A 25,731-nucleotide genomic window follows, 5' to 3' on the forward strand; every position below is an offset into this window, starting at 1 on the left:
ATTTTGTTCAATATTATTAATTTTTAATAATATAATACAATTGAATGTTCTAGTCTAAAATTGTATTTAATGTTAAAATATTAACAAAATGTATGAAATTATTTTTTTTGTTTTATTTTGCTTACAAAATCGATTGACCTCTTCACTGCGTTTTGCTCTCGCGACAATTCCATTCCTGATGACGTACATATGTATATGATAGAATTTTCACGGGACCAAAATTATTTAATTTTTTTAAATTCTTTACATATTTTTTAATTAAATGTTTGCTAATTTAAATATTATGCACAAAAAAACATTCGAAACATGCAGAGAAGAGGTTGAACGTTTAAATTCTACTATTTATATATCGTAAATATTTCCAATTAATGTTTAATATGCATAATTGTGTTTTAATGTTAAAAATTCGAACGAACCGAATGTTGCTTGTGCGTGTGCAAAAATAAATATTTTTAAGTTTTCATATAAAACATGCAAAATATGTACAAAAAAAATAATAATGTAATCGAAAAGACTTCGAATTTGTTGATTGTATAATTTGTTTCTGATTTTATTGTATTATAATAGTAATTTCGTGCAAAATTTCAAGTATCTTAATAAATATTTATAATTTATATAATGTTTTTTCTTTTATTCGATACTGAAAGTTTGGAAATCTTATAAAGAAGTACATATGTAGTGAGTTTGACGCCTTCGAATCAGTCAGTAGTCGAGTTTATAAAAAGCATTTTGTATAGGTAACGCATTCGAACTCATAAACAGGGCGTCTGTAGTGAAAGGGTTAAACATAAACAAGCGAAACGAAACCCAGTGCATAAATTATTATTACCAAAATAATCTCGTAGATATATGTACATATGTATATGAAATAGCTACTCTCAATTAAACGTGTAAAAGTTTCACATCCATACGTCATCACTAACAAAACACATTGATCAAAGATCTTGTTTTTCATGCAAAGTGGCATTTTTGACTTAAACAACAACAACATTCGTCCAAATGCACTCAACCCTAATTTTATACGTGTCTTTATTGCTTTTTCTTGATTTCCAGACACGTCTATTATTTGTCCTAAATATAAATAATCACTGATTCTACTATTTTATCACCTAATAAAATGCTATCAGTCGTGCAATATTTATTAAACATTAGTTTGATCTTATCTACGCTAATTTTTAATCCTCCTCTACAACTTCCCTGTCCAACTATGTTATGTCTGTTATGAATGTATATATGTACATACATATGTAAGTTGCTCAGACACTGATTCGTGAAAATGGAAAAGAGATGGGCATACTATATTCATTGTCTAGAAAAAGAATTTAAACAAGAAAGTTTTATTGCATTTCGGAGAATTTGAAAATCGTCTAAATTCATAGTTTGCTCGTAAAAGTGGCATTCTGAATGTTTCTTCGTTTGCTCGCTTTTAAACAAAACTGATATAAAAATGTCCATTCGACAAGATTTACATGTACGCATTACTATTAAAAAATTGCGTAAATTTTAAACGTTTTCTATCCAATTAGTTAAAAAACGTCAAAATTGAAATTTTCTCCGGGCACACACGAGAGAAATGTCGATATTTTAATAGCCGATACGAATTGAATTTTCCCGCTTCGAACTTACAAACGTACAAAATGGCCGAGATTCAGATCGTTAAAATAACCGCAAAACAACCGCGCTCGGCCCCATAAAATTCACATACATATGTACAATTCACATCTACGAGTAGCTATATACATACATAGGTACTATTCGTGTGTGATATTTGAATAACTCTCTTCTTCCACATATACATAATATACGAATCCATTGCAATTATCTTCTGATACTTTTGATGTGTTTTGATAAGTTATTGGCCGTTGATTGACTCCATTTCGGCCAAGCATCGTAAAATTCGCGCAGACAAATATCAATAAAACGTTGAGCGAGCTCAACACCTACGTATCCTTGTGGTGCAATTTTCATTTGTGTACACACGGAATAGTTTTCCTCTTCTTTTTTTTTTGTTCATCTGTATTTCGGGACAAGAATGCATTTAGAAGGCGTTTAGTCGAAATAAAAGCATTAGCGACAAAGCGTGACGAATGTTTGAGCTTTTTAAAGTGCCATAAATCACCATAAAAGTCACATTAGTCAACCGATGTGGACATCAACTTGTCAACGAGGATTTATAGTATTATTTTAAAGTTTAAAATTAGCTATTTATCGCATAATAAATGATCTCCGTCATTTTTCACATGTTGTGTCAAATAGTTATGATATATTATTTTCTTACACAATTGAGACATCTATATCATTTTTATATAAACTAACCTCACACATTTCTAACGATAATATTTAATTTTCATACAGTTTATATAAATTTATTTAAGGGATGGAAAAAAGGATCAAGTCTTTGCTAAATTTATACTTTTATATTTTCACCACTAGATGTCATTATAAGAATAATTTTGAAAATTCCAAATTTTAATATAAAAGTAATGCCGTCATTAAAGACCTAAATACAATATTACTATTTGTTTTACCCGGCTTCGCTCGGTATTTGTAATATAAACAGCTTAAACATGGCGAATCTAATAGTGAATATTCATTTGTTTTTTTATTAAATTTATTTGAATAAAAAAATATATACATATATCGAATCGAAACCATAACGAATCGTCATAGACACTTTGATTTGCTTTCGATGTTACCAACAAACCTTACATACTTAAATACATAAATAGTTACAAAGTCTCTTTCGAAATTATATATTAGATAAAATATTTAATTCATTTTTTAACCACGGTGTGGAGTCGCTTCAAAATTTTACCGACTCCGACTCCAACATTAACGATTTTAGTAAGATCGACTTTTCTTGCCAACTTATAAAATTGTTAGTAAAAAAAATAATAGGGATTTTCAAAATATAATAAAATATATAGAATTTAAAAAATCACTAAAAATTGACATGTTTTATATGTATTATGACATGAAAATATTGCAATTCGACGATTTTATTTACAACTAGTGTTGTACCCGATGAAATATCATCGCATGGGTTATGGCATATTAAGTTATTAAATAAAAAATAAATAAAAGAAATGTGTTGGTCCTGTGTTCGATCCGCATGCGGTCCTATTTTTTTCAAATACCTTTTAAATATATTTAATTTAATATTTATATTTAATTGCTTAATATGAAAAAAAAATTATAAAAACTACCTACCTACTTACATATAAACAATATTAAATACAAATAGAAAAAGTTAATGAATTGATTATTTAATTAAATAAATTTTCAATGGATGGCGCTAAATGCTCAGAGACTTAGCGCCGTCTATTAGCATAGAGGAAACATTGGTAGCAAACCGTATATATAGAATTTTTTTTCTTTTGTCCATATATTGGTATTATATCGATCTTTTGTTGGCAGTGTTTTAGCTGTGATATAAATATGTATATCGAATTGAAACGACTTCTATAGTACGGCAAGCGTTATATTACACAGTCACACACACATAATAGCGGTATTATACATACATATATATGATGTAATTTAAATTCATGAATTCGAATTTCAATTTATTAGTGGATTTACTTCAATAAAATTGCAGACTAGTTGACGCATACCGCAATATTTATGCAGTTACTATTAATTTAAGACACTAATAATAAATAGGAGTCGGTTGGTTTTTATCAACCTTTTCATTACGATTCCGACTCCGCGACTCCAACTCCGACTCCACAGCCCTGCATTTAACAATATAAAAAATTATATTTTACTTGGAACGCACATACATACTTATTTATTTATTTCGACAGAAAAAAAATGAATCATTATTACAAAAAAATAAATCTTTGAATAAACTCTTCTTGAATAAATAAACAAAAATCTGCAATTATTATGTAAAAATGTATAAGTTGATTCAGGCTTTAGACATTGTGCAAGATTTAAAGACAATGTACTTTTTCATCAAAATTAATGATTAAAAAAAAAGCAATCATACATATACATACATAGGTGTAATCAAAAAATACATGTAGAATTATCATAAAAAATTGTCTATTTTTGATGATAATAATACAAATTTTATTATTATTGTCGACTTACAACATCGCTCTCTTGGTTTGAGTGTACGTCTCTCGAACAAACAAGGGTGTGTGTTGAAAATGATAGGGCGCATCTTTTCATAATCGCGAGGCTTTCATTCCAGCTTCATACTTACCTACTAAAACTCGTAACCACCATTCTGTCGATAACGATTTCATCATTGAAAACGACATTGAATTGGTCTATATCGTTATTTTTATACCTATATACATACATAGATACCACTGATCATCATGCTCGAGTTGTAGTTCTCATTTTTTTTTTTTGAGATTTCTGAACATCGCTGGGGGAGATCATTATTTAAATTTCGACTGTCGAGTGGTAGCGTGTGCTCTTCTCTTAACTGCTTCACGACTTGAAGGCTTGAACTGGTAAAAATCTGAGGGGTCGACAAATATTACGGCTAGATAAAATTTATGTTTAAATAAAGTAATTATTCTAAATGTGTAGAGAGTCGTCTATTATAAAATCAATATGTTAAAAAATTGTTTGTATCTTCGATTGTCACTTAAAGATTGATTTGAATCTAATATTACATTGTAATTTGGAGATTTGGTGTAATGAAAAAATTTTTACAGTAACCATCTATGTACGTATATTATATTCAACAGATACATACATACATACATAGATGTGTCAAAAATGCACCGAAACTGCATCATTATGGAAGTCTGCGTCTGAAGCATCATCGAAAAAAGGAAGAGCGACTGGTAAATGCTGCAGTTTTGCATATTTAATTATTTTTCACACCCTTCCTGTCTCAAGTACATTCAACGTTTTCTATTTTTATTTAGAATTTTCTCAATGTCGTATCAGTTTGTTTTATATAAAACAAATATTATTAAATTTTTCTATTTTTAAAATTAGACGTTTCATCTCAATCTTACCCTTTTCAAATTTCAGCATATAGTTTATGATAAATTGGACAATTTTACAATGTACATATATCTGTACCTCTTTGACGGTAGTATGCGTATTTTATTGAAATGATTGCTCGTTAAACTGACAACAGCGGTCTCACAGCGTGAGGCCAATTTGCATTTGGTGATTGCACCCTAATGGCTGCGGGCCACGCTTTCAAATCACTGACAAATAACACATACACACACGCGCTCTTCTTTCTTTGTGTATTTGCAATGATTTTTATATCACTCGAACCCTTCCTAATGGGATAAAACGGAATCATCTATATTTCCACACAAGTTCTGTTCAAACAATCATCGTTAAAAATAAAAGTAAAAAGTACATATGTATATACATACCTACATATACATATGTACATATGAATATAAGTTTTATGATATAAATAAATTTGATTGCAATCGCAACTAAATATTTAAAAATATAATTAATTAATTTCCGCTTATAATTGTATGCGTCTAATTGTAACTAGATATTATGTCCGTCTCACTCTAATGTAATACTTATATGTGCGTGCGTGAGAGATGCACGATATGCAATATAAACCACAGAGGAAAGTGATTGTAAATTTTCCCAATTTAAACGTGCATTTTTAAATATACCATTTTTTTACCATTGTTTTAAATTGAAATCCGTATCTCTTTCGGTACTTATACATTAGGAAGCGGTTAGAGAAGATTTCTGGGGAGGGTAGGTAGGGTTTTGTGATTAGGTTCGTGTTTATTATACGGTCGTGTTTGTTGATTGCCGGGTTTCTCACAAGCGATGGTTGATTGGCCGCCGCCGGTAATTTGCGCAAACGATCCATGCTGGATTCAAAATCGCACCCCTACTCACCCCCACATCATCTCTCAGTGGCAGCGAACACCCGTTTGTTTAAAATTGCAAACCATCGTCGTCTCCGACTCCAGGAACTTTATTGGTGTTTGCTATTTTGGCTATTAGTGTCAGCTATTTTGGTGTTATAAATACGTCTATGTATGTATGTATATTGCTTCCTACGTATTTGATTTAATATATTGAATATTCTTTCTAAGTGAACGAAAAATTTGTCAAATAAAATTATAGCAAAAAGTATCTACCTAGATGGCCGAACATTTCTTTACATGTAGCGCCTAGATTTAAAATAAATAAAGTGAAGCCTCTCTTCCGTGTCGGAAATGGAAGGCGAAAGTGATCAATTATTTATTTTTTAATAAAACACCTAAATGAGACAATGCTATGGTTTCTCGTACTATGAGTAATATAAAAAACTTACTAAAATCCTCGACAAAATTGCCTGCTCTTAAAATTAAAAAAATATATATGAATGATTACACTAAAGAAATCCAAAATGATAAATGTTTTTGATACATCAACGGCAATGTTGGTTTTATTTTAACAAAAATTATTTTCATTAAACCTCAACTTAAATTTTTACTTTATCTATGTATGTACGTAGTAAAAATAGATGAAGTTTTGTGATCATGCGAAAATTCGAACTCGAGATTTTGACTGATTCGAACTCAGAATCGATCACTGATCACGTTTTCATGATCTAGAAAAAATGTGTGTGTGTCTGTGTGTTTTGGGGATTTTTTGAACACCGTTAGTCCTATCAAACCAAAACTTGGTATCGGGTACTAAAATTCTTATAGACATGATGAAAATTTTTTTCAAATTTTTAAGTTGACCGGAAATGGTACCTCCCCTTATAGGTGTCCTCTTTTTTTTAAGTTTTTGAATTCAATTATCTCCCAAGCCGCTGACTGAATCGGATTAAATTTTTTTTACATGTAATAGAAATAATAATGTCTATAACCTTATATTTTTTAAGTATTTTTATCTGACCCGGAAGTAGAAGTTTTACTCTAGAGAATCGAGGTTTTTTATGTTTTTCTCATAAACCTTTTAGTTTATTGAACTGAAATTTTATATCTAGAAGTTTAAGCGTAATAGAAAGTTATGGATAAAATTTGGTAAGCATACCTCAATCGGAAGTCGCAGTTTACTCTTGTTCGATTTATCATCCACTATTTTTTTCGACCCCTTAAACGTGTGTGATCTTCACAAAAAAATTCAAGTATAATTTTTGTATTAATGTGATGAAAATAAAAAAAATCACTAAATTTAATAAACCGGAAGTGGGTTTTTCTTCTCTTAGAAAGGTCAAAAATGTTGTCGCCTGGATCCTGTCCACATCCCTGAACGTATTAAGCTGAAAAATTATATTTGTATTCTTTATGTACTAACTTAGATTTGGTAACGTTTTGGTCAGAATTCGTAAACCGGAAGTAGTATTTTTTTTTAAAACAATATTCAATTATTTTTTCATTATTTTATTTTGACCTTTTAAATTACTTTAAGCGTCTTGATATTTATTGTGTATAATAAAGATAGTGATTATAAATAAAAATAAAAAATAAAATCACCAAATTTAATGAACCGGAAGTGGGATTTTCTCCTCTTAGAAAGGTCAAAAATGTTGTCGCCTGGATCCTGTCCATACCCCTGAACGTATTAAGCTGAAAAATTATATTTGTATTCTTTATGTACTAACTTAGATTTGGTAACGTTTTGGTCAGAATTTGTAAACCGGAAGTAGTATTTTTTTTAAAACAATATTTCATTATTTTTTCACTATTTTATTTTGACCTTTTAAATTATTTTAAGCGTCTTGATATTTATTGTGTATTATAAAGATAGTGATTTTAAGTAAAAATAAAAAATAAAATTACCAAATTTAATGAACCGGAAGTGGGATTTTCTTCTCTTAGAAAGGTCAAAAATGTTGTCGCCTAGATCCTGTCCACACCCCTGAACGTATTTAGCTGAAAATTTATATTTGTATTCTTTATGTACTAACTTAGAGCTGCTAACGTTTTGGTCAGAATTCGTAAACCAGAAGTAGTATTTTTTTTTAAAACAATTTTTCATTATTTTATTTTGACCTTTTAAATTATTTTTATCCTCTTGATATTTAATATGTATAATAATTATACTGATTTTAAATAATAAAAAAAATTTGAACAAAATCCGACAACCGGAAGTAGAACTTTTGTCTTGTGCAAGGATTTGCATATATTTGCGCTCAATTTGTATCGCTATCATAGTTATTAGTTCAATATCTAATTTTGTTTTGTAACCTTCTTATATTCCTCAAATACATAGATAAAGTCATGGGTTGGTCACACCCGAATTTTTTATAATATTTTACGTAAATTCAATCCACTAATGAATCGTCCAATTAAATTTAAAATATATATGTAATTTTTTGAATTCAGATTTTACAACGTTGAATAAAGACCCCGCCCCAAACAATTTGCGTGATTTGCAAAAGTTAGGGTGTAAGGCTAACGAGCCCTAATAGATTGTTTGTCATTCAGTAGGCGGTGGTTAATAAGCGACATTCACGTCGCATTACTTTATCTTCACGCCATTATACTTAAATATTCACTTACAAATTCGATCAGTCAAAATAATGTTTGATAGTTTCTCGCAAATCAACAATTTTCTAACATGTAATCGAAATAGCAATTTCTTCAAATAGTTAATATGCTATTAATAACATTTATATTGATCGATTCATACAAATGTATGTAATATGTATGGGTCTACGTGACGAGCCCGAATGTTAAATTACAGAAAACACAAATATCGGAAGGCAAAGATCGAAAATCGAAAGATCTTAAGTCGAAAGATCAAAAAAAGGGTGCATGGTAAACGGTACATACTCACTTAATGTGCGCGCGCAGAATACGGGAGGAAAAGCCTGTTCCTCTTGTTCCTGTTGTATCCTGCTCGCGCAAATTAAGTGAGTATGTACCGTTTACCATGCACCCTTTTTTTATCTTTCGATTTTCGATCTTTGCCTTCCGATATTTTTTTGTTTTCTGTAATTTAACATTCTGGTTCGTCACGGAGACCGAATATGTAGACATTAAAATTTATCCATACTGGAATTTACTGTGCTCACTTACCTATAACTTTAGAGACGTCATCAGCTGAATATACAATTACGTATATGATAGCTACGATCAGTGAATCAAATGTGACTTTTATGTAACTAAGCATCGGTGCGATTCTGCACACCATTATTCATTTTTATGGTGACCCTTTTTTTTGGTCTCTAGCTTTGTAGTTTACCCTCTTTTTGGAAAATAGCCCCAAAACTTCCATTTTTTGTTCCAAAAGCACGCTTCACCGCCGAAGACTAATTATAATATTGAAGGCTTTTTATATTGATAATACTAAATATTAACTTATTAGAACAGTTCGAAGTGAAGCAAGACACGTATGTGCTCTGTTCTTAGTTTCTTACCATATACATACATATATAATCGAAAATTAATATTTCTATGAGTAAAAAAACAAATATTGATTCAATTTATTTACTAACTTTTTGTACTACTTTATATTAATAAATCAATAATTAAATTTCTAAATTAATATATTTAAAATTCCTAAGACATTTTTTATACTAAGTGAACAATAAATTGCACATATAATTTTTATAATCTTGTTATTAATTATATAATACAATATTATGTACAATTTAGATTGCAAACAAATAACATTTTCAATATCCTATAATAAATATTATTTACATTTGACACAATCACAATTATGTTTAATACTGGGAATTTTAAAGTGAGTATTATACATATACATATCATATATTTTTATTTACAAAAGTAGTTCAATATTTAATCTAGGACTTTGGATTGGTCTCATAGCTAGTTTTTACGAAAGTTATAAGAGGAAGTCATTAAAATATTATGCTTAAAATGTTAAATATCATTTATTTCGGTTTCTGTGACGAGACAGAATGTTAAATTACAAAAAACGCAAATATCGGAAGACAAAGATCGAAAATCGAAAGATCTTAAGTCGAAAGATCAAAAAAAGATGGTGCATGGTAAACAGTACATACTCACTTAATTTACGCGAGCAGGATACAACTGGAACGAGAGGAACAGGCTTTTCCTCCCGTATTAATGTGCGCGCGCAGAATACGGGAGGAAAAGCATGTTCCTTTTGTTCCTGTTGTATCCTGCTCACGCAAATTAAGTGAGTATGTACCATTTACCATGCACCATTTTTTTTTTGATCTTTCGATTTTCGATCTTTGCCTTCCGATATTTGTGTTTTCTGTAATTTAACATTCTGTCTCGTCACGTAGACCCCATTTATTTGTGTGGACATTCTTAATGAATGTATTTGAGATAATATTTTTAATATATGTACTTATGTATGTACGAGTATGTTGAATTATCACAGATAAAATAAAGTAAAAATAATACAATTTTAAACACAAAAAAATTATCATTGGTTTCTGAAATATAGAATTCCTCTAATTTACAAAGGACAACCGTGTCCAATGTAAGCGACATTTCTAAATATGGCCGCCGCTTGACTCAACAACGGACAACATGGTGGCCCACCGCTTCCAGTGTTGCCAGCAACTAGCATATTTTTTTCAGGACCACCTGAAGAACCACCAGCTCCAGCCTGCTGCCTCAGTTGCTCCAATCTTAATTGGTTTTGTCTCTTCCATTTGGTCCTAACATATTACACACAGATTATACATATACATAAATCTTCGGTTGTGCCTTTAAAGCAATATTCACAATAAAATTACCTTCTGTTCTGGTACCAAGTCTTTACTTGGGTCTCGCTCAAGCTGAGGGCATCAGCAACGTCACCCCTGTCAGCAACTGACAGGTATTTTTGACACCTGAACTTCCTCTCCAAGTAGGCGAGCTGAGCATGCGTAAACGCTGTTCTCCTTCTTCTCGGTTTTCTACCTCTACCATTATTTGAAGAACCTAAAAAATACACAGTACATTATAAATAAGGTAATTATACCATCCTCCGAGGTTCATTTATACTAGAAAAGGACAGACCGGCAACTGCACGTAAACAGCAGTACGAAAAATATTATTTAGTACATTCTATATAGACACATTCATATGTTCCGTAAAGTTAACGTGCAGCAGTAACCGACACGTTCTATTAATATTATACAGCAGTACATATCACTGAAACGTATCAAGCAGAACCAGTTTTCATTGGCCATTGTGGAAATTTCACGCATGACGCGACATCACAGTGACGAGTGCACCCTTTCCAACAAAAGTGCTGTTATGCATATTTTCGAAAATATTGTGCCATATCGTCGCGCTCTGTAAATTTTTATTTAAGCTGATTTTGCTTGCACTCATCCAAAACACGCATGAACGTGCCTAAAACGGTCGGTGCTGTATAGTATGAATAGAAGTAGTCTTTTCCGTGCAGTGCAGTATCAAGCTGTTGACGTGTATTGCTGGATCATATAAATAGACCTCCGTTCATTATATTGTAAAAAGTAATTAGCTCTTAATTCAAAAATAAATAATTTAAAATGTACTTCATTTTTTAGTTACTTAATAAAAATCTTAGAAGGTTGATGCGAGAGTGATGAACTTTTTAGTAGTAGTTAGCAACATACTTCAGACTTTAAAATGGATTTGTGGACTAAAAAAAATAAGAGCAGCTGCTATATTTTTAATTATGTCCGTTACATCATTTGACGGATGCCTATCTCCTGCCCGCACAATACCTTATCGGATGGCTCCTATTCCAAGAGCTATCCGACTTCTCATTGAAATCATTGCTGCTGTGCCTGATGCGATATTTTCCACCTCCTTGAGGTAGCCTGCGCTCATCATTATTTTCATATTTCATATAATTGTATGTGATATTTCAGTGGAATTTTGATCTTCTCTCTTCCATTTGGGCCGCGCAGGGATGTTTAGTATTTACTTTTTTTGTATTTTTTTTTTATATCTGCTATAACAATAATGCTATTGATTTTATGATTATGTGTTAGTATATTTTCGTCTGTATATGCATTTTTTTCTCTTTCTTCCGTTATCTTTTCGGCCATTGTGGCGATTTGGGAATTCCTATAATGCCACAATGGTCCAAGCTTAAATAAATAAATAAATATTTGATATTTAAATAAATCTACATACACATTGGAAAGTGTGCACGTGTGGGGAATGATTAAAATAAAAATACACTCTAACGCATCACACAGTTTGTGAAGCGATAATATGCTATCAAGCAATAAATATAATGTTGCTTCAGTGTAAGGCGAGTCGTCGAGATGAAAGCTCTCGTAGTGGCAGTGTCGATATTAATTGAAATGGTCATTCTACCTCCTGGTAATTCGGCCGTAGCAGTCATACCAGCACTCGATTTGGCCGAGGATGCAGTCAGTGCAGTAATGCATGCTTGGACGCATTTAAAAGCCAACAAAGATATCAAGCTGGGTGACATAGCCGAAAGCCTAAATACATTGCAAGAACGGATGCAGGTCATAGACATTGTGGTGAAAAATACCGAGGCACAAATGCACGGGCTAGTGTCTCAACTGAGCAAAAACACTCAGACAGAATTGAAGCTACATGAGCTCAGCGAGCTTGTATCCCGTATCAGCTCGACTTCGAGACTCATGCACGAATATATGAAAAATCCAAACATCACAGAAAGAATAACGTTGGAAGATTTCGCAACGTGGTGTGTCTCGCACAATGCAGACTCGGTGTCGGGGCTTCTGGAAAGAATCAGCATGATGACTTCACCCTTGTCGGATCCGGGTCTTATCAATCCGGGAGTTTTGAATACGTTGTTGGAGGCAATGAAGGTAACAGTAATTCTATTTAAGAGGAAACTTGGTGAGGATTATCTATGTGTGATGTTTGCTAATTCATTACAGGAGTCCAATAATTACATGTGGGAAATGCAACAGTCACCGAATCAATTGCTGTATAATATGTACAATACTATCATCCTGACAGAGATCAAAGGATTCGCCATGATGCAATATTCTTGGATGATTTTGAACATATATGGCAAAGGTTTGCGCCATGTGAATGACACTGAGCAACGAAAAATCACGTTTTTTTTTTACATAGCGAAGCGGAGAATTCGTATTCGGAATTGAATACGAATACGACAATAATTTTTGCGCAATTTTTACAGATTGTTTACTTTTGCCGTCTTTAACTCAAAATCTAGTATCGCTATGCCAAAAGTGAGTATTGAAATCAATCGTCAGTTGTTTTTTTACACATTTTTTTCTCCAGCTATGATGAATTTACATGACCAGTTCTATATTTCACTACTTTCACAAGGGTTGGTTTTTAATCTCAATATTTTTTTTTACCCGAACGTACTAATTCGAATAGTAAATGATTTTAAATTTCAATGTGAAATGTTATAGGTGGGGGGCGCTCATCCCACGTAAGTGAGCGTGAGTGAGTGAGATGGAGTGATGCGCTTTCCATTCTTCATCTCGCTCTTGCATCTTCCATACGGTCAAAAACAACCGCATTTTTAACTCAATTTAAAATCATTTACCACGAGAATTAGTACGTTTAGATAATAAAAAAATATTGACATAAAAAACCAATTCATACACACGTTTTTAAGTGAAGCTCAAAATATTACGGAAAAAATGTGTTAAGAAAAAAGTATATTTTTGACCTTTAAAAATCTCTAGATAACATATTATAAGTAATTTAAGCCAATAAAAAATCACAATCAGTAAAAAAAAATATCCAACCATTGATTTCAATACTCACTTTTGGCACAGCCATACTAGAATTTGAGTAAAAGACTGCAAAAGCAAAAAAATGTATCTGTACATTTCACTTAAATGAGAAGAGAGCAAATAATCATCGTCATATTCGAATTCAATGGGTCCAATTTAGTGTAGATTGAATAGTCTCCGCTCCGTTAATTATTTTTTTTGCTCAGTCTAATTGGAATTGAACAAATACATATGTACATGTATTTCCATACATATGTACATATGTATATGAAAATGTTTGCTGATAAAGTTAATGAGAATGAACTTTGATAACATAAAAATTTCAATTGTTCATTATCACACAATGCCACAAATGAGTAATACACAGATGATACTTTAAAAATGAATAATAATCATAAATAAGTGACAATTTTAATATTAGTTTCGATAATTAGGCTGTTTATCATGTAATCAATTACAGGCAATTTTGTTATCGAATCGAAAGTATCAAAAGCACAATATGAACGAAGAATAATCATGGCAGTGGCAGCTTGTAAAAGAATTATGGGAGAATCCAGTCGAGTTTTGTGGAGAAATGATCCGAAACAACACATTGAAGGTTATATTATATTTATTTTTATCGGTGATCCGACAAAGCCACGCAAAACAAAACTAAGAATTTAAATTAAGTCATACATATTATAGATGTTCTTTTTGGTTTCATTCGATTTTGCAGGACTTCTCAACAATATAAATTTGCTAGGGTTTATCAGTTTTTAAAACCGCAAAATTTTCAAAATTCGAAAACAGGTTTTTGAATTCTGTAAGCCGTGACTCCGGTGTTTAATTATTAATGAGTATATTTAAATTTTTATTGCATATATATATTTTTATAAAATATAATATATCTATAAGAATTTAATTTTGTCTTGCGCGGCTTTTTCGGGGTGCAATTGTGTATCATTAATAGACACACTGATAAATGATGACATCTTCAACACGCTTCCACTTTCCTGTTTTAATCGTTGCTTAATGGATAAATTAACGATTATACAATACAACTTTTCCTTACTTTGACAGTTTGTGCTTTACTTCTAATTAGCTCTTTGTACGCCAGTGACTCTCCCGTGAGTCGCGCATTTTCTCTCCTTGTACGCCAGCGTCTCACGGATGAGTCATATCGATTTCTCATACCGAAACTTACATTATTTAAAACGTTTAAAAATGGCTTTTCAAGCGCCATCTGTGGGCGAACTTACATATGTAGATTTTTTGTCATACTTTTCACTGGCGTGTTTCGCTTCGTGTCTCCGAAAAAATTACGGTATCAAATTTCTCTGATCATTTTATTTTATTCAGGAGAAACATACGAATCCTTAACTCGTCTACTACAAGGATACATAGAAAACGAAGTTGATATGCATCCAAGCGGAACATGTGATCATAACTGCGCCTTCTATCAATTGGCTACAAACAGGGGATGTTATATGGAAGAATTCTGTTCCAAACAAAAAGCATGTAATGGAAAAATAGTCGAGTGTAAATTTGTAGAATTGAACATGAATATATGCCAATCAGTATACTATTTTTTGACAAACACAATAACTACAATATTAAATTCGATAACACAGACATGTCAAATCTATTTATTTGTGATATTTTAGGATAGATATTCAAACAGGCGTTATGAATGGATCGAATTCACAGACTCAAAAGTTTATGGTCGAAAGAAACGGTGCTCAAAATCTACCACACAGGTATAGGTACAACCCATTTGAAGTAAAACTTTTTGATATTTGAATTTGTATGCAATTAATAATTGAAGGGCTGAAGTCTATCGAATCCAATAATTAATTTAAGATTTTGAAATTGATGATGAGGATTTGATCCAATTGGCTTCCAAACTTTTCAATTATTCAAATATGTACAATGTAAGGAACATTTGAAGGTATCCTCATGGACCCGATGGCTGTTTTGGCATTGCTCTTACTGCATGTGCGCCTGTGACCAGAGTGGACCAGACTCGGATAGATACTTTAGTTTGAAGGAGGAGCTCGCAGACGTCGCAAGCAATAAGTGAGTAGTACATGTTTCATTTGGATGCGTATTCCGATACACCGATATTGAAAATATTTTCAATTGTAGGGTGGTTGTTGGTATACAATTCGTTAAACTAAAACGGGTAATATACATGCAAATATGCGAAGGGATACTATTGCCAGGCGGGAAGATAGACAAGGAGAGTGTAACGTGGAAAGAGATTCGTCCTATGGATTTGAAATATGCGAAAAAATTCAGGGACTATCATGAACTGTCGAACGAAGAGAGAGCCATTGATCTCGATGATTTGGAAGGACCTCGTGGGTACATAATGACAGGAGTCCGATTTAAAAAATTAGGTCCACATCTGAATTTCGAAATCCAAACAACGCCGTTCAATTTCGAAATAGGAGAGTTGCACAAAGACAAGTATGTGTGGATAAGTAATGACAACACGCCAGTGACATTTAACAAGATAAGGTATAAACTTTTTTTAAATACCGAAAATAAACCAGGAATCGTATAAAATTAGTTTATATATGTTTATTATTTAGAACAACATTGACACTAGAAGCTCCAGATATTCCAACGATCACGAAACGACCTTCAATGCTAGATTCAGAAAACAACCAATATGTTAAATTTACACATACAGATTTTGTACTGGATGCAGCACAAACTACAATACCATTCTTGGATACACAACCAGTGATATCTAAAATACCAGTACCGTTGAGTGGCGCTGGTATCTATCATAAAGGCTTTGATGGTTCAGGAGGATTTGTAGCGCCAAAAATATTCACATACGATTATTCAAACCATTTTGAATTAATGTTTAAGTCAGAATCCGAAAAAGAAACAGAAACAGAAATAAAAACGAAAACAGCAGTCACAGAAATTCGAATTATTGACGATGAAATATCTTTCTCGAATGAAGCCACAGAAAATATTATTGATGTTTATATCGAAAACTTAGTTTAATATTATTTATTTGCAGATTATGATTATTATTATACGTAATTGGAAATAAGATTTTTTAATCTACATATGTTAAAGCTGAGAAATATTGAAATTATATCTAGAATTTGTATTTTTGAAATTTGTTGTCCGTTGAGTGGTTTAGGAGAAAATTGGTTAAAAAAACTTATTAAACAGAGGAGACATATAAGGGGAGGTACCATTTCCGGTCAATCCGGAAATTTTAAAGAAATTTTCAACATAACGATAAACATTTTAGTAACTGTTAATATATCTCAATTTGATTCAAATTCAAGTATTAGCGGTGTTAAAATTATCCCCAAAAAAAAAACACAGACACACACACACACATTTTTTTCTAAACCATGAAAACATTATCAGCGATAGATTCTAAGTTCAAATAAGTCAAAATCTGGAATTAAAATATCCACATGATCGTAAAACTTCATTATATATTATTACTAAAAAATTGCTTAAGATTAGGTCCCGGACAGAAAATATCATCTTCTACCTATTATAGCGGGATAAGAAGTGCAGAAAGGGTGAATATATTACCATCGTTATCTGTCAGGTTCTGGTGAACTGATGGTGTGAGGGTTGCCGCAAAGCCCAGTAGATGAGATTTAGCCATTTCAAGAGAGTGCCCATACATGGCGTGAGGAAGCTGGTGCATCCTGGCTGCGGCTTCGTAAGATCTTCTGGCTACATCATCAAGTCCCCCATCGCTGAATATGCGAAATGGGGCACTAGTATCGTCACCAGTCGCTCTTCTTTCACCTCCCGTGGACATGTTGCAGTTATCTCCGACGGAAATGTCATCCGTGGAAGCTTCATCGGAAAAACGCTGCTGAAGAGAAGAAGCATCCTCGCGCTCGTCGTCTGTAGTTCCCGAAAAAGATGAAGGTCTACCTGCAATGACGATTTAACCTTTTATACATCGATATCTTTACAAGAACCCACCATGTTTATCACTGCTGTGCCACATAAAAACGCGTATTTGAAATGCTTGTCAAATTCAAAATTTGTTTTTGACACATTAAGATTATCCCATTTGTGTGAGATTGATAGTTTGTCAAACGATGTATGATTAGTATATGTAATTGTTCGATAAATGATTTGACGTGATTAATGTTTCGTTTGACGGTTTGTTATGCTGTCAAATCCTAAAGTTACATTTCCTTCTACCCTTTTAATTCACCTTTGACTGTCAGTCTGTATTATTTTCGACATCTATCACTAAGTCTTTTCAATCACTAAAAATCAATCGAACCAAGATGAATATTCAAATGTTTGAAATTCAATTTAAATATCAAAGAATGTTCGTAGCACTTCTGACAAGGAATCCAATCAATGATGAGCCGTTATATTTGAAGGTGGCTTAAGAAGACTAATTTTCAGTTCAAAGAACGCTATTCCTGTTTGACTTAATTTACAAATTGTTATCACTTATTTTAATTCTATATGTCCAGAATCCCGGAAAAGCGGAATAAACGTATTTCAGGACACCAGTAATTTTAAATATTGTTTATTTTAAACGCAAAACATTATATTTAATGTTTTGTGAAATATTTCTCGCAATGAAAAAACGAGTACTTATGCCACTTTCATTTGATTTTTAAGTAATAGTTCAGATGCTTAATTTCAGCTTTTATTAATATTTCAAATTTACACAGTTTCTACATGTTTAGTATACACTTTCCTAAGCATAAATTTTGATAAGTTATTAGTTCGGTCTCGAAAACAAGTCATGTGAATAAATATGATCTTTTTTTTACGTCTTTGATAATTCTTTAATCCTTTTTGCAATAAAGTTCCAAGTCTTTAAAGTTCCAAGAGAATATACATATATGTATGTACATACATATATTCTCTAATGATCGACCATACGGTTGTTCTTTATACGTAATATTAAGCCAGCAATTGTGCTTCCGTAGGCGCAATGCCAAACGACATATCTCGTTAAAGGCAGAACAATGCCTGAAAAGCAGAGTCAAGTATTTTCGTCCCATGCGGACGAACATATAATGGATGAGGACTAAATGAATGAGGGTGGACTGAAGAAGAAAGCAAAAAAAAAACCACCCTAGAAGGCACCGGTGCGAAAATAACCGGCGTCTAATTAGCGCCCGAGGCATATAACGACGCCTGAAAAAACCTGAAAATCTCGCAAACAAACGACTCTTCTGAACGACACTGAATCGTTCTGTAATTCATCCGGGTCTCGGGCTCTAAATCCACTTTAACTTAATTGCAAAGAATCTTTCAAAGTAAAGGTAGATACATATTTGAGTATAAAATGGCGTATCTGTACGTGTTAAAGCCGATTGTATACATCAAAAGGGACATTCTAATCTACTCTACAAATATACATTTATTAAATAATATATATCTATCAATACATTTAATAATAATGTTGATTGAAAAAGGTCGAGAGTAACTGTTAAAATACCTTTTGAATCCTGTTGATTCAACCACTCTTAGGGCTCGAAAAATAGCTATTGAATAATTTTAGATATTTGAATTCGTTAATTTTTTATTTAAATTAATTAACAAATGAAATCAAGTTTCACAGATTTAAAAATGTGAATTGATCTATAGTTATAATTTGATGAATTTAATCTAATTTATGTCATTATTTAAAAGCTTGAAAATCATTTGATCGATCTTCCGCATCCTGTTGACAGCATCACTGGCATAATGTGTCAACAACATAATAAGAAACCCTTTCGTATATTTTAATACGAATAAGAGCTGAGCTTGGTATATCGTATAAATATTTGATCACCAACAAAACAAAAAAAAAATGATTTACGAACGGTAATCTTTACGGATTTGGCTTACAATGACCGGGTGAATGGAATGAAATTAATATAAGAAACGAGCCACATTAGGGGATGCATTGTGGGGTTGGAAGTGGGGAATGTTCGTGCTCAAGGGTTGACGGAGAGTCACATCCTAATTCACCGCATTTTACGGCCAATTTAACACAGCTTCTGTACGGCCATATACTGACTTGTTTACGGCCTCTCAATACTCTCAATGAAAAATAACCTGTAATATTAAAATTATGACTTGATTACATATCTGGAAGACCGAGATTCACTCTTGAAAGAGGACTGAGGACATACAAAATTTGTTAAATGAATCAACTTCAAACGAATGTAATACTCATTTATTACGAAAAATATACAAAACAATTGCTTATGAAGTGATCTTACTGAAACTTGACTCATATAACAGGGTTAGTATTAAATTAAAATTCACCTAATCGATTTTGTTATGAATGCCGTACTAATACATGATCATGGTTATATATAATGAAGAATGCGAATCACACAAAATATTAACATTGGATCAGTAGATTTTTCAATGGTCGATTTTCGACATCATCCAAAGCTTGAAGTTTGAGAAGCTTCAGTTAAACTAAGGGCACTATTCGGCATCATTAGCTTATAGTAGTCAAAGCGGCGAAGAAAATATGTATACATATATTCCAGTAATGACTTTCACATATTCATCGCACAACTTCTATGCAAATAACCCATTAATATGCTCACTCATGGATAACGAGCCATTGTCGCGCATACTCAATTAACCCCTTAAATACTTACATTTCAGAATTTACCGCAAAGAAAAAATGCTTAAGACCCCGCAATATGTATACATATATGTATGAATAGAGTGAGACAAAGAAATTTGATAATTTTCAAGATCCGATCATAATGTGGAAATATTGGAACATTATTTTGCAATGACAGTCAAACAATCCTTTCTGTACAGATATTAAAAAAAAATAAAAGGCTTTCGGTGTTGTATGAGTATGTCGGTGTTGTATGAGTTGTATGAGTATACATATATTTATAGTTATATGAGTATATATATATATAGTTGTATATACGGTTGTAACCACCGTATAACTACCGTGAGGTTCCAGGTCCTGGGCTGACCTCTTTAAAGAAAATTTATTCAGAGTAATTCACAAATATTCGGTGACTCCCAAATCGAGTTTGCCAATTTATCTGATTTTGTTGTAGAAACGGTTCCTCACCAAATTGGCAAAATCATCCTTCCTACTATTTGAATATGATTTAAAATTTGTATATGTAAAATTTTTATAAAATATGTACATAGATGTCGCTCATGGGTAAAACCCAAGATAGTAAAATATAAATTTAAATAAATCTGTTTTCCTTCAAAATTTCCTAATCAAAATATACATAATTTAATCCAAAAATTCAAACTAAGATATATGAACCGAAAAATAATGATAAAACTCAACTGGGGATATCTAAAAAAAATGAAAATATGGCAATTTTTCTATTGATATTTTAATGTGATTTCCGCATCGGAAAACTGTTTCCCGGAAACTTGATATTCGGAAAAGAGTAGATGGTTGTAGTATTTTGATATACAAACATGGGTATAATATTATTATAGATATATATACATAGGTACATACACAGGACGCCGTTTTTAATCCAAAAGAAAAAGATCTTCGATCAATGTGTTTTGCCAGTGATGACGTGAAATGAATGTGAAACTTGGGCATTAAGGGGGTATTCTAGTCTAGAGGGACAAATTTTGGGCGTTTTTTAATTCAATAAAACAAAAACTAACAACATTTTTGATATGCATTTTTTTATTATATGTATGTTTATTAATATTTCAATAATACATAACAAAAATAAATAAAAAAAAACATTCAAAATTGAAAAAATTACAGGCTGGTAAAGTGGGGGAGGTAAAAAAAGGGTGCCTCCATCTTGACATGATTCCAACCCTTCTAGTCATCCGAAAAAAAAAAAAAAAGATTCTTAATTAATAAGAGTGTCGCTATGGTCCGTACCTCGGAAAAAAATAAAAACAATTTTTTTGCGAAATGGCAACTGGCGAAAAGTCATTTTTTGGCCTTTTTTTTCAAAGTTTTGAATTTTTTAAAAATATTAAAAAACAATATTTTTACATAATTCTGGTACCGACCATATAGGGATATATAAAAAAGAACCACACCAAATTTTAAGTTAATTGGTCCATTAGAACTTGAGATATCATGTCAAACTCGTTGGAAAAAGTAGTTTCGAGAAAAACGCGTTTAAAGTTTCGGGTAACGTTACGCGCCGGTTGGATGCCACGTCATTAAAACAGCTATATCTCCGAAAATAATTTGAATTTTGAAAAATCCTCTTAAGGACATATTTTTAAAGGTTTAAACTTTGACAATATGAAACAAAAAAATCGATATTTTCAAATTTCTAGACTAGAATACCCCCTTAAAGTAAGATAACACCAAAATGTTACACAATTCCAATGCACGCAACGATGTATTGAACACTGCATTTACTTGGGTGAGAAGTATGACAAGGGTAGTGGATACAGTGGATAGAGTGAAGAGATTGAAATGACAATGGGTGCGTCGCATGGCTTGAATAATGCACGAAAGGTGGACAAAAGAAGTACTAGAATGGTACCCAAGAGAAAGCAAACGGGTAAAAGTAAGACCGCAGGGAAGATGGGTAAACGAAATTAAGAAAATGTGTGGGGTGAAATGGATGAGAGTTGCGCAAAATAGAGACGATTGGAAGCGTGCTAGAGAGTTCCTTCTCCAGCAGTGCATGTTGAATGGCTGTAAATGATAATGATGATGATGATGTGAGCTAAGCTCAAAACATTCAATCAAATCCAAATGAATCTTTCAGATTTCAACATTAATCTTAATATATGCCTTTTGTTTATTATTTTGTTTCAAAAATTATCCACTTATGTACATATCAAATAATATGATATAATATTTTAGATACATAAGCCCATATGTAAGCATGCATATATATGTACATAATATATAAATAATAATACCTATACACAAATTTTCTTCCCCTTAAAATTGGCGTGGACAATTGTAACTGATTTGCGATTTGAAATTCGAAGGGTGCTCGCTGAAGGGAATGTAAATTGAATGCTAACATCTCCCTCGAGTTTTTCGACAAGCAAAAATAACAATTTGATAGGATCACTCCCCGTCGAATTATGTCTACTTAATCACAGTGTGAATGTTTTTCCCTTTGACGAGTCCCAATTGGTTACATTTAGAATCGCATGCTCTTTTTAATCACATTGGACGGTATTCGAGTGGAATTGATTTTTTATAACTCTCATCAAGTACGACACGTGTCTGACACGTGCACAATCAACGCACGGTTGACCCTTTATAGACCCTTTGAACGTCACTTAAATATGAAGTTCGCTTGCGTACATACATATGTGCGTGATTCTATTCGAGTCCGGGTGCTGGCTATTATTATTAATTATTATTTATTGAGGCTATGTTGGGCCCTAAACTATAATGATCATTTTGTGATAGATATACATATACATATATGTACATATGTTATGTCAAATTAATCTTGCTTGCAAGCCCTATGGTTTTTGATGTAACATACTCTCAAAACTTCGACCATAATAAATTAGAAATTGATGAAATATCATGGGTATGTGGAATAGGCAAACAACAAATAGCATAAATATGAAAAAAAAACATTCATAGAAATAATTATTTAGATCTTATCTACTCAATTACAGTTAATTAAATGTAAATTACTTTTCATAAATTCATTTTTTTCAATATAGCAGAATTTATAGCTATATTTTTCAATATAGCAAAATTTGTGTAATTTTTTATAGTTTCACCTTTAACGATAGTATATGTATATGTGTATGTATATATTATTATATACATATACTTTAGCGATAATATATGTATATAATATATGTACATATGTATTTATGTGCTTGATCTTCAAGCGACGGCTTCTTTGAGTGCTTTTGAGGATATCTCCAAGAGCTTTCAACTTTAACAATCACTTTCGATCGCATATTATTAGGGCTTTAGTGATTACAAATATGAACCGTTATATATTAAAGTGGCGGTAGTCCGATTTTCAGTCCCAAAAACACAATTTTTTTTAACTTCATTCACAAATTGTTATCAATTCTTTAAATTCGATATGTCCAGAATCTCGGAAAAGCAGAATAAACAGACCACCAGTATATTTAAATATTGTTAAACGCAAAACACTATATTTAATGTTCTGGGAGATATTTCCCGAAATGAAGAAAAGTGGACTCATGCCACTTTCAATTATAACAGCTCATATATCGAACACATTTTTTTTTTGTATTTAATATTTTAATGAATATCGTCATTAATCACGGTGAATTGGTTGTGTAAACAGTGAAGTCGAAAATATAGGAAAGTATTTATAAGTTAATTAATTATGAATCTATCAATAGAATGATCAAAATGTCAATAAATACGACAAATCAATAACATTCTCATCAAGTGACATATTTTATATATTTGTAATATTTACAAACAAGTCAGATTAAAATAGAGCATAACATACCTGCGTGTATTGTTTGCCTGGTTTGCAACACATCGCCGAGTAAATCCTTTATAAGAAACGATTTGTGTCCGTCTTGATGCATTTTTATTGCATTGTTTAATGGCAACTGTCGATAATTGTCTCCATCACTAATTTTTAAATAAAAATTTTGTATAGGAATATTTCAAAAAAAGTTTTTTCAATATTAAAACGACACGGAAAACATTTGCAAGTCCGATACAATATTTTTTAATATTTAGAGTGCACTTTAATTCAAACGTTATATAGATCAAATGTGAGATATATCGGCAGTTAAAAGGTTAAAACAGGTTCACCGCAAATGACAGACTGTTCGCTTTCCCGCGTTGACTGATAACTAACCTTAAACAAGTGCGCCCTGTTTGTGACACGACTAAAGCACCCCAGTTTACGTTCCACATTTACCCGAAAATCTATTCATTCAATACAATAATATAGTTCTAACATAATAAAATTATTGCAATAGATATATCTACATACTTACATTAACACTTACAGAAATATGTAACTCGGTATGCTCGGCATAACGAGGAAAGACAGAAAGCGGAACACGTGGATGAGAAGTATGACAAGAGTAGTGGACATAGTGGATAGAGTAAAGATATTGAAATGGCAATGGGCAGGCAAACGAAGTACTAGAATGGCACCCGAGAGAATGCATAAGGGTAAAAGGAAGACCGCTGGGAAGATGGGTAGACGAAATTAGGAAAATGTGTGGGATGAGATGGATGAGAGTTGCACAAAACGAGTTGAAGTGTGTTGGAGAGGCCTTCATCCAGCGTTGGATGGTGCGTGGTTGTAGATGATGATGACATACATTAAGTGATTACAACCGATTGGATCAAATTTACTTTCAGTTGACTGAAAGTCATGTGAAACCTACAATATTTATAATTTTGAATCGTGTCGTCGGGAACTGTTGGAGAACCCCGGCCATCGTCATCATCCAGCGCTCAATTCATTCATGCTTTGTCTGGTTAATTAGTATGAATTATTCTTGTTGAATATTGAATATCAATAATATATTTGAAATAGAAAAAAGTATATATGTATATATCAGTAAGTCTTCCAACAGACGTTGCTGATAAAATTTATTTTATTTTTTAATATAATACCACATTTAAATATCTTATTTGTTAATTCACTTGTGTTTTGTGTCATATTTTTTAATGCTTCTTATTATTTTTTTTTTATGTAAAGACTCACAAGAAAAAAAATTGATTTGACCAACCCATGACATTATCCATGTAATTTTGTAAAACAAAATTCGATAACGTTCAGATGCCGGCTATGAGAGCATTTTCGATACAAGTTTGATCATCAATGTAAGGAAACTCATACAATACAAAAGTTCTACTTCCGGTTGTTGGATTTTGTTTAATTTTTTTTTATTACTTAACATTACTATAAATATTATAAACATAAAATATCAAGAAGATAGAAATAATTTAAAAGGTCAAAATAAAATAATGAAATACTGTTTTTAAAAAAAATACTACTTCCGGTTTACGAATTTTAAACAAAACCTTATCTAATATATAATTTCTAAAAAGACTGCATATATATGTTACCTTGGTTCGTAGACAACACATTCGATTCATAGGCGCTGATTCTATTTGTTTCGATCCAAAGGATTCGAAGTCCCCGGGGGCGCTGGCGCCGGAATCTGGTATACATATAATTTCGGAAGAGACTTAGTATATATGTTTGTTTTAATAAAAA

The 25,731-nt window shown here is 31.9% G+C and overlaps 3 protein-coding genes across 5 annotated transcripts in view; 2 read left to right on the plus strand and 1 right to left on the minus strand.

The window, feature by feature from the left end:
* The first annotated feature begins 8,883 nt into the window (after positions 1-8,883).
* LOC143910319 (tRNA N(3)-cytidine methyltransferase METTL6) overlaps positions 8,884-25,731 on the plus strand; it is a 67,796-nt gene continuing 50,948 nt past the window's right edge. For 2 of the 3 annotated variants that reach the window (XM_077428772.1, XM_077428758.1), the window contains exon 1: positions 8,901-8,928. The gene's annotated coding sequence lies outside the window, so the exon portion shown is untranslated. Of the gene's footprint in view, positions 8,929-25,731 lie in introns of all 3 variants that reach the window. The other variant, XM_077428750.1, reaches the window with a different exon arrangement.
* Positions 10,354-11,074, minus strand: LOC143917532 (barH-like 2 homeobox protein). The gene is made up of 3 exons (XM_077439086.1): positions 11,044-11,074; positions 10,637-10,823; positions 10,354-10,558 (listed from the first exon to the last, which is right to left on the minus strand). Exons 1-3 carry the CDS (start codon positions 11,072-11,074, stop codon positions 10,354-10,356), a joined length of 423 nt encoding a protein of 140 aa, XP_077295212.1.
* LOC143909525 (uncharacterized) lies at positions 12,131-18,369 on the plus strand. The gene is made up of 8 exons (XM_077427550.1): positions 12,131-12,685; positions 12,758-12,899; positions 14,055-14,192; positions 14,933-15,150; positions 15,238-15,330; positions 15,522-15,649; positions 15,719-16,093; positions 16,168-18,369. Exons 1-8 carry the CDS (start codon positions 12,146-12,148, stop codon positions 16,592-16,594), a joined length of 2,061 nt encoding a protein of 686 aa, XP_077283676.1. The 5' UTR covers positions 12,131-12,145; the 3' UTR covers positions 16,595-18,369.

Source organism: Arctopsyche grandis, chromosome 1 (genome assembly GCF_051622035.1).
Source record: "Arctopsyche grandis isolate Sample6627 chromosome 1, ASM5162203v2, whole genome shotgun sequence".
Classification (NCBI taxonomy): Eukaryota; Metazoa; Arthropoda; class Insecta; order Trichoptera; family Hydropsychidae; genus Arctopsyche; species Arctopsyche grandis.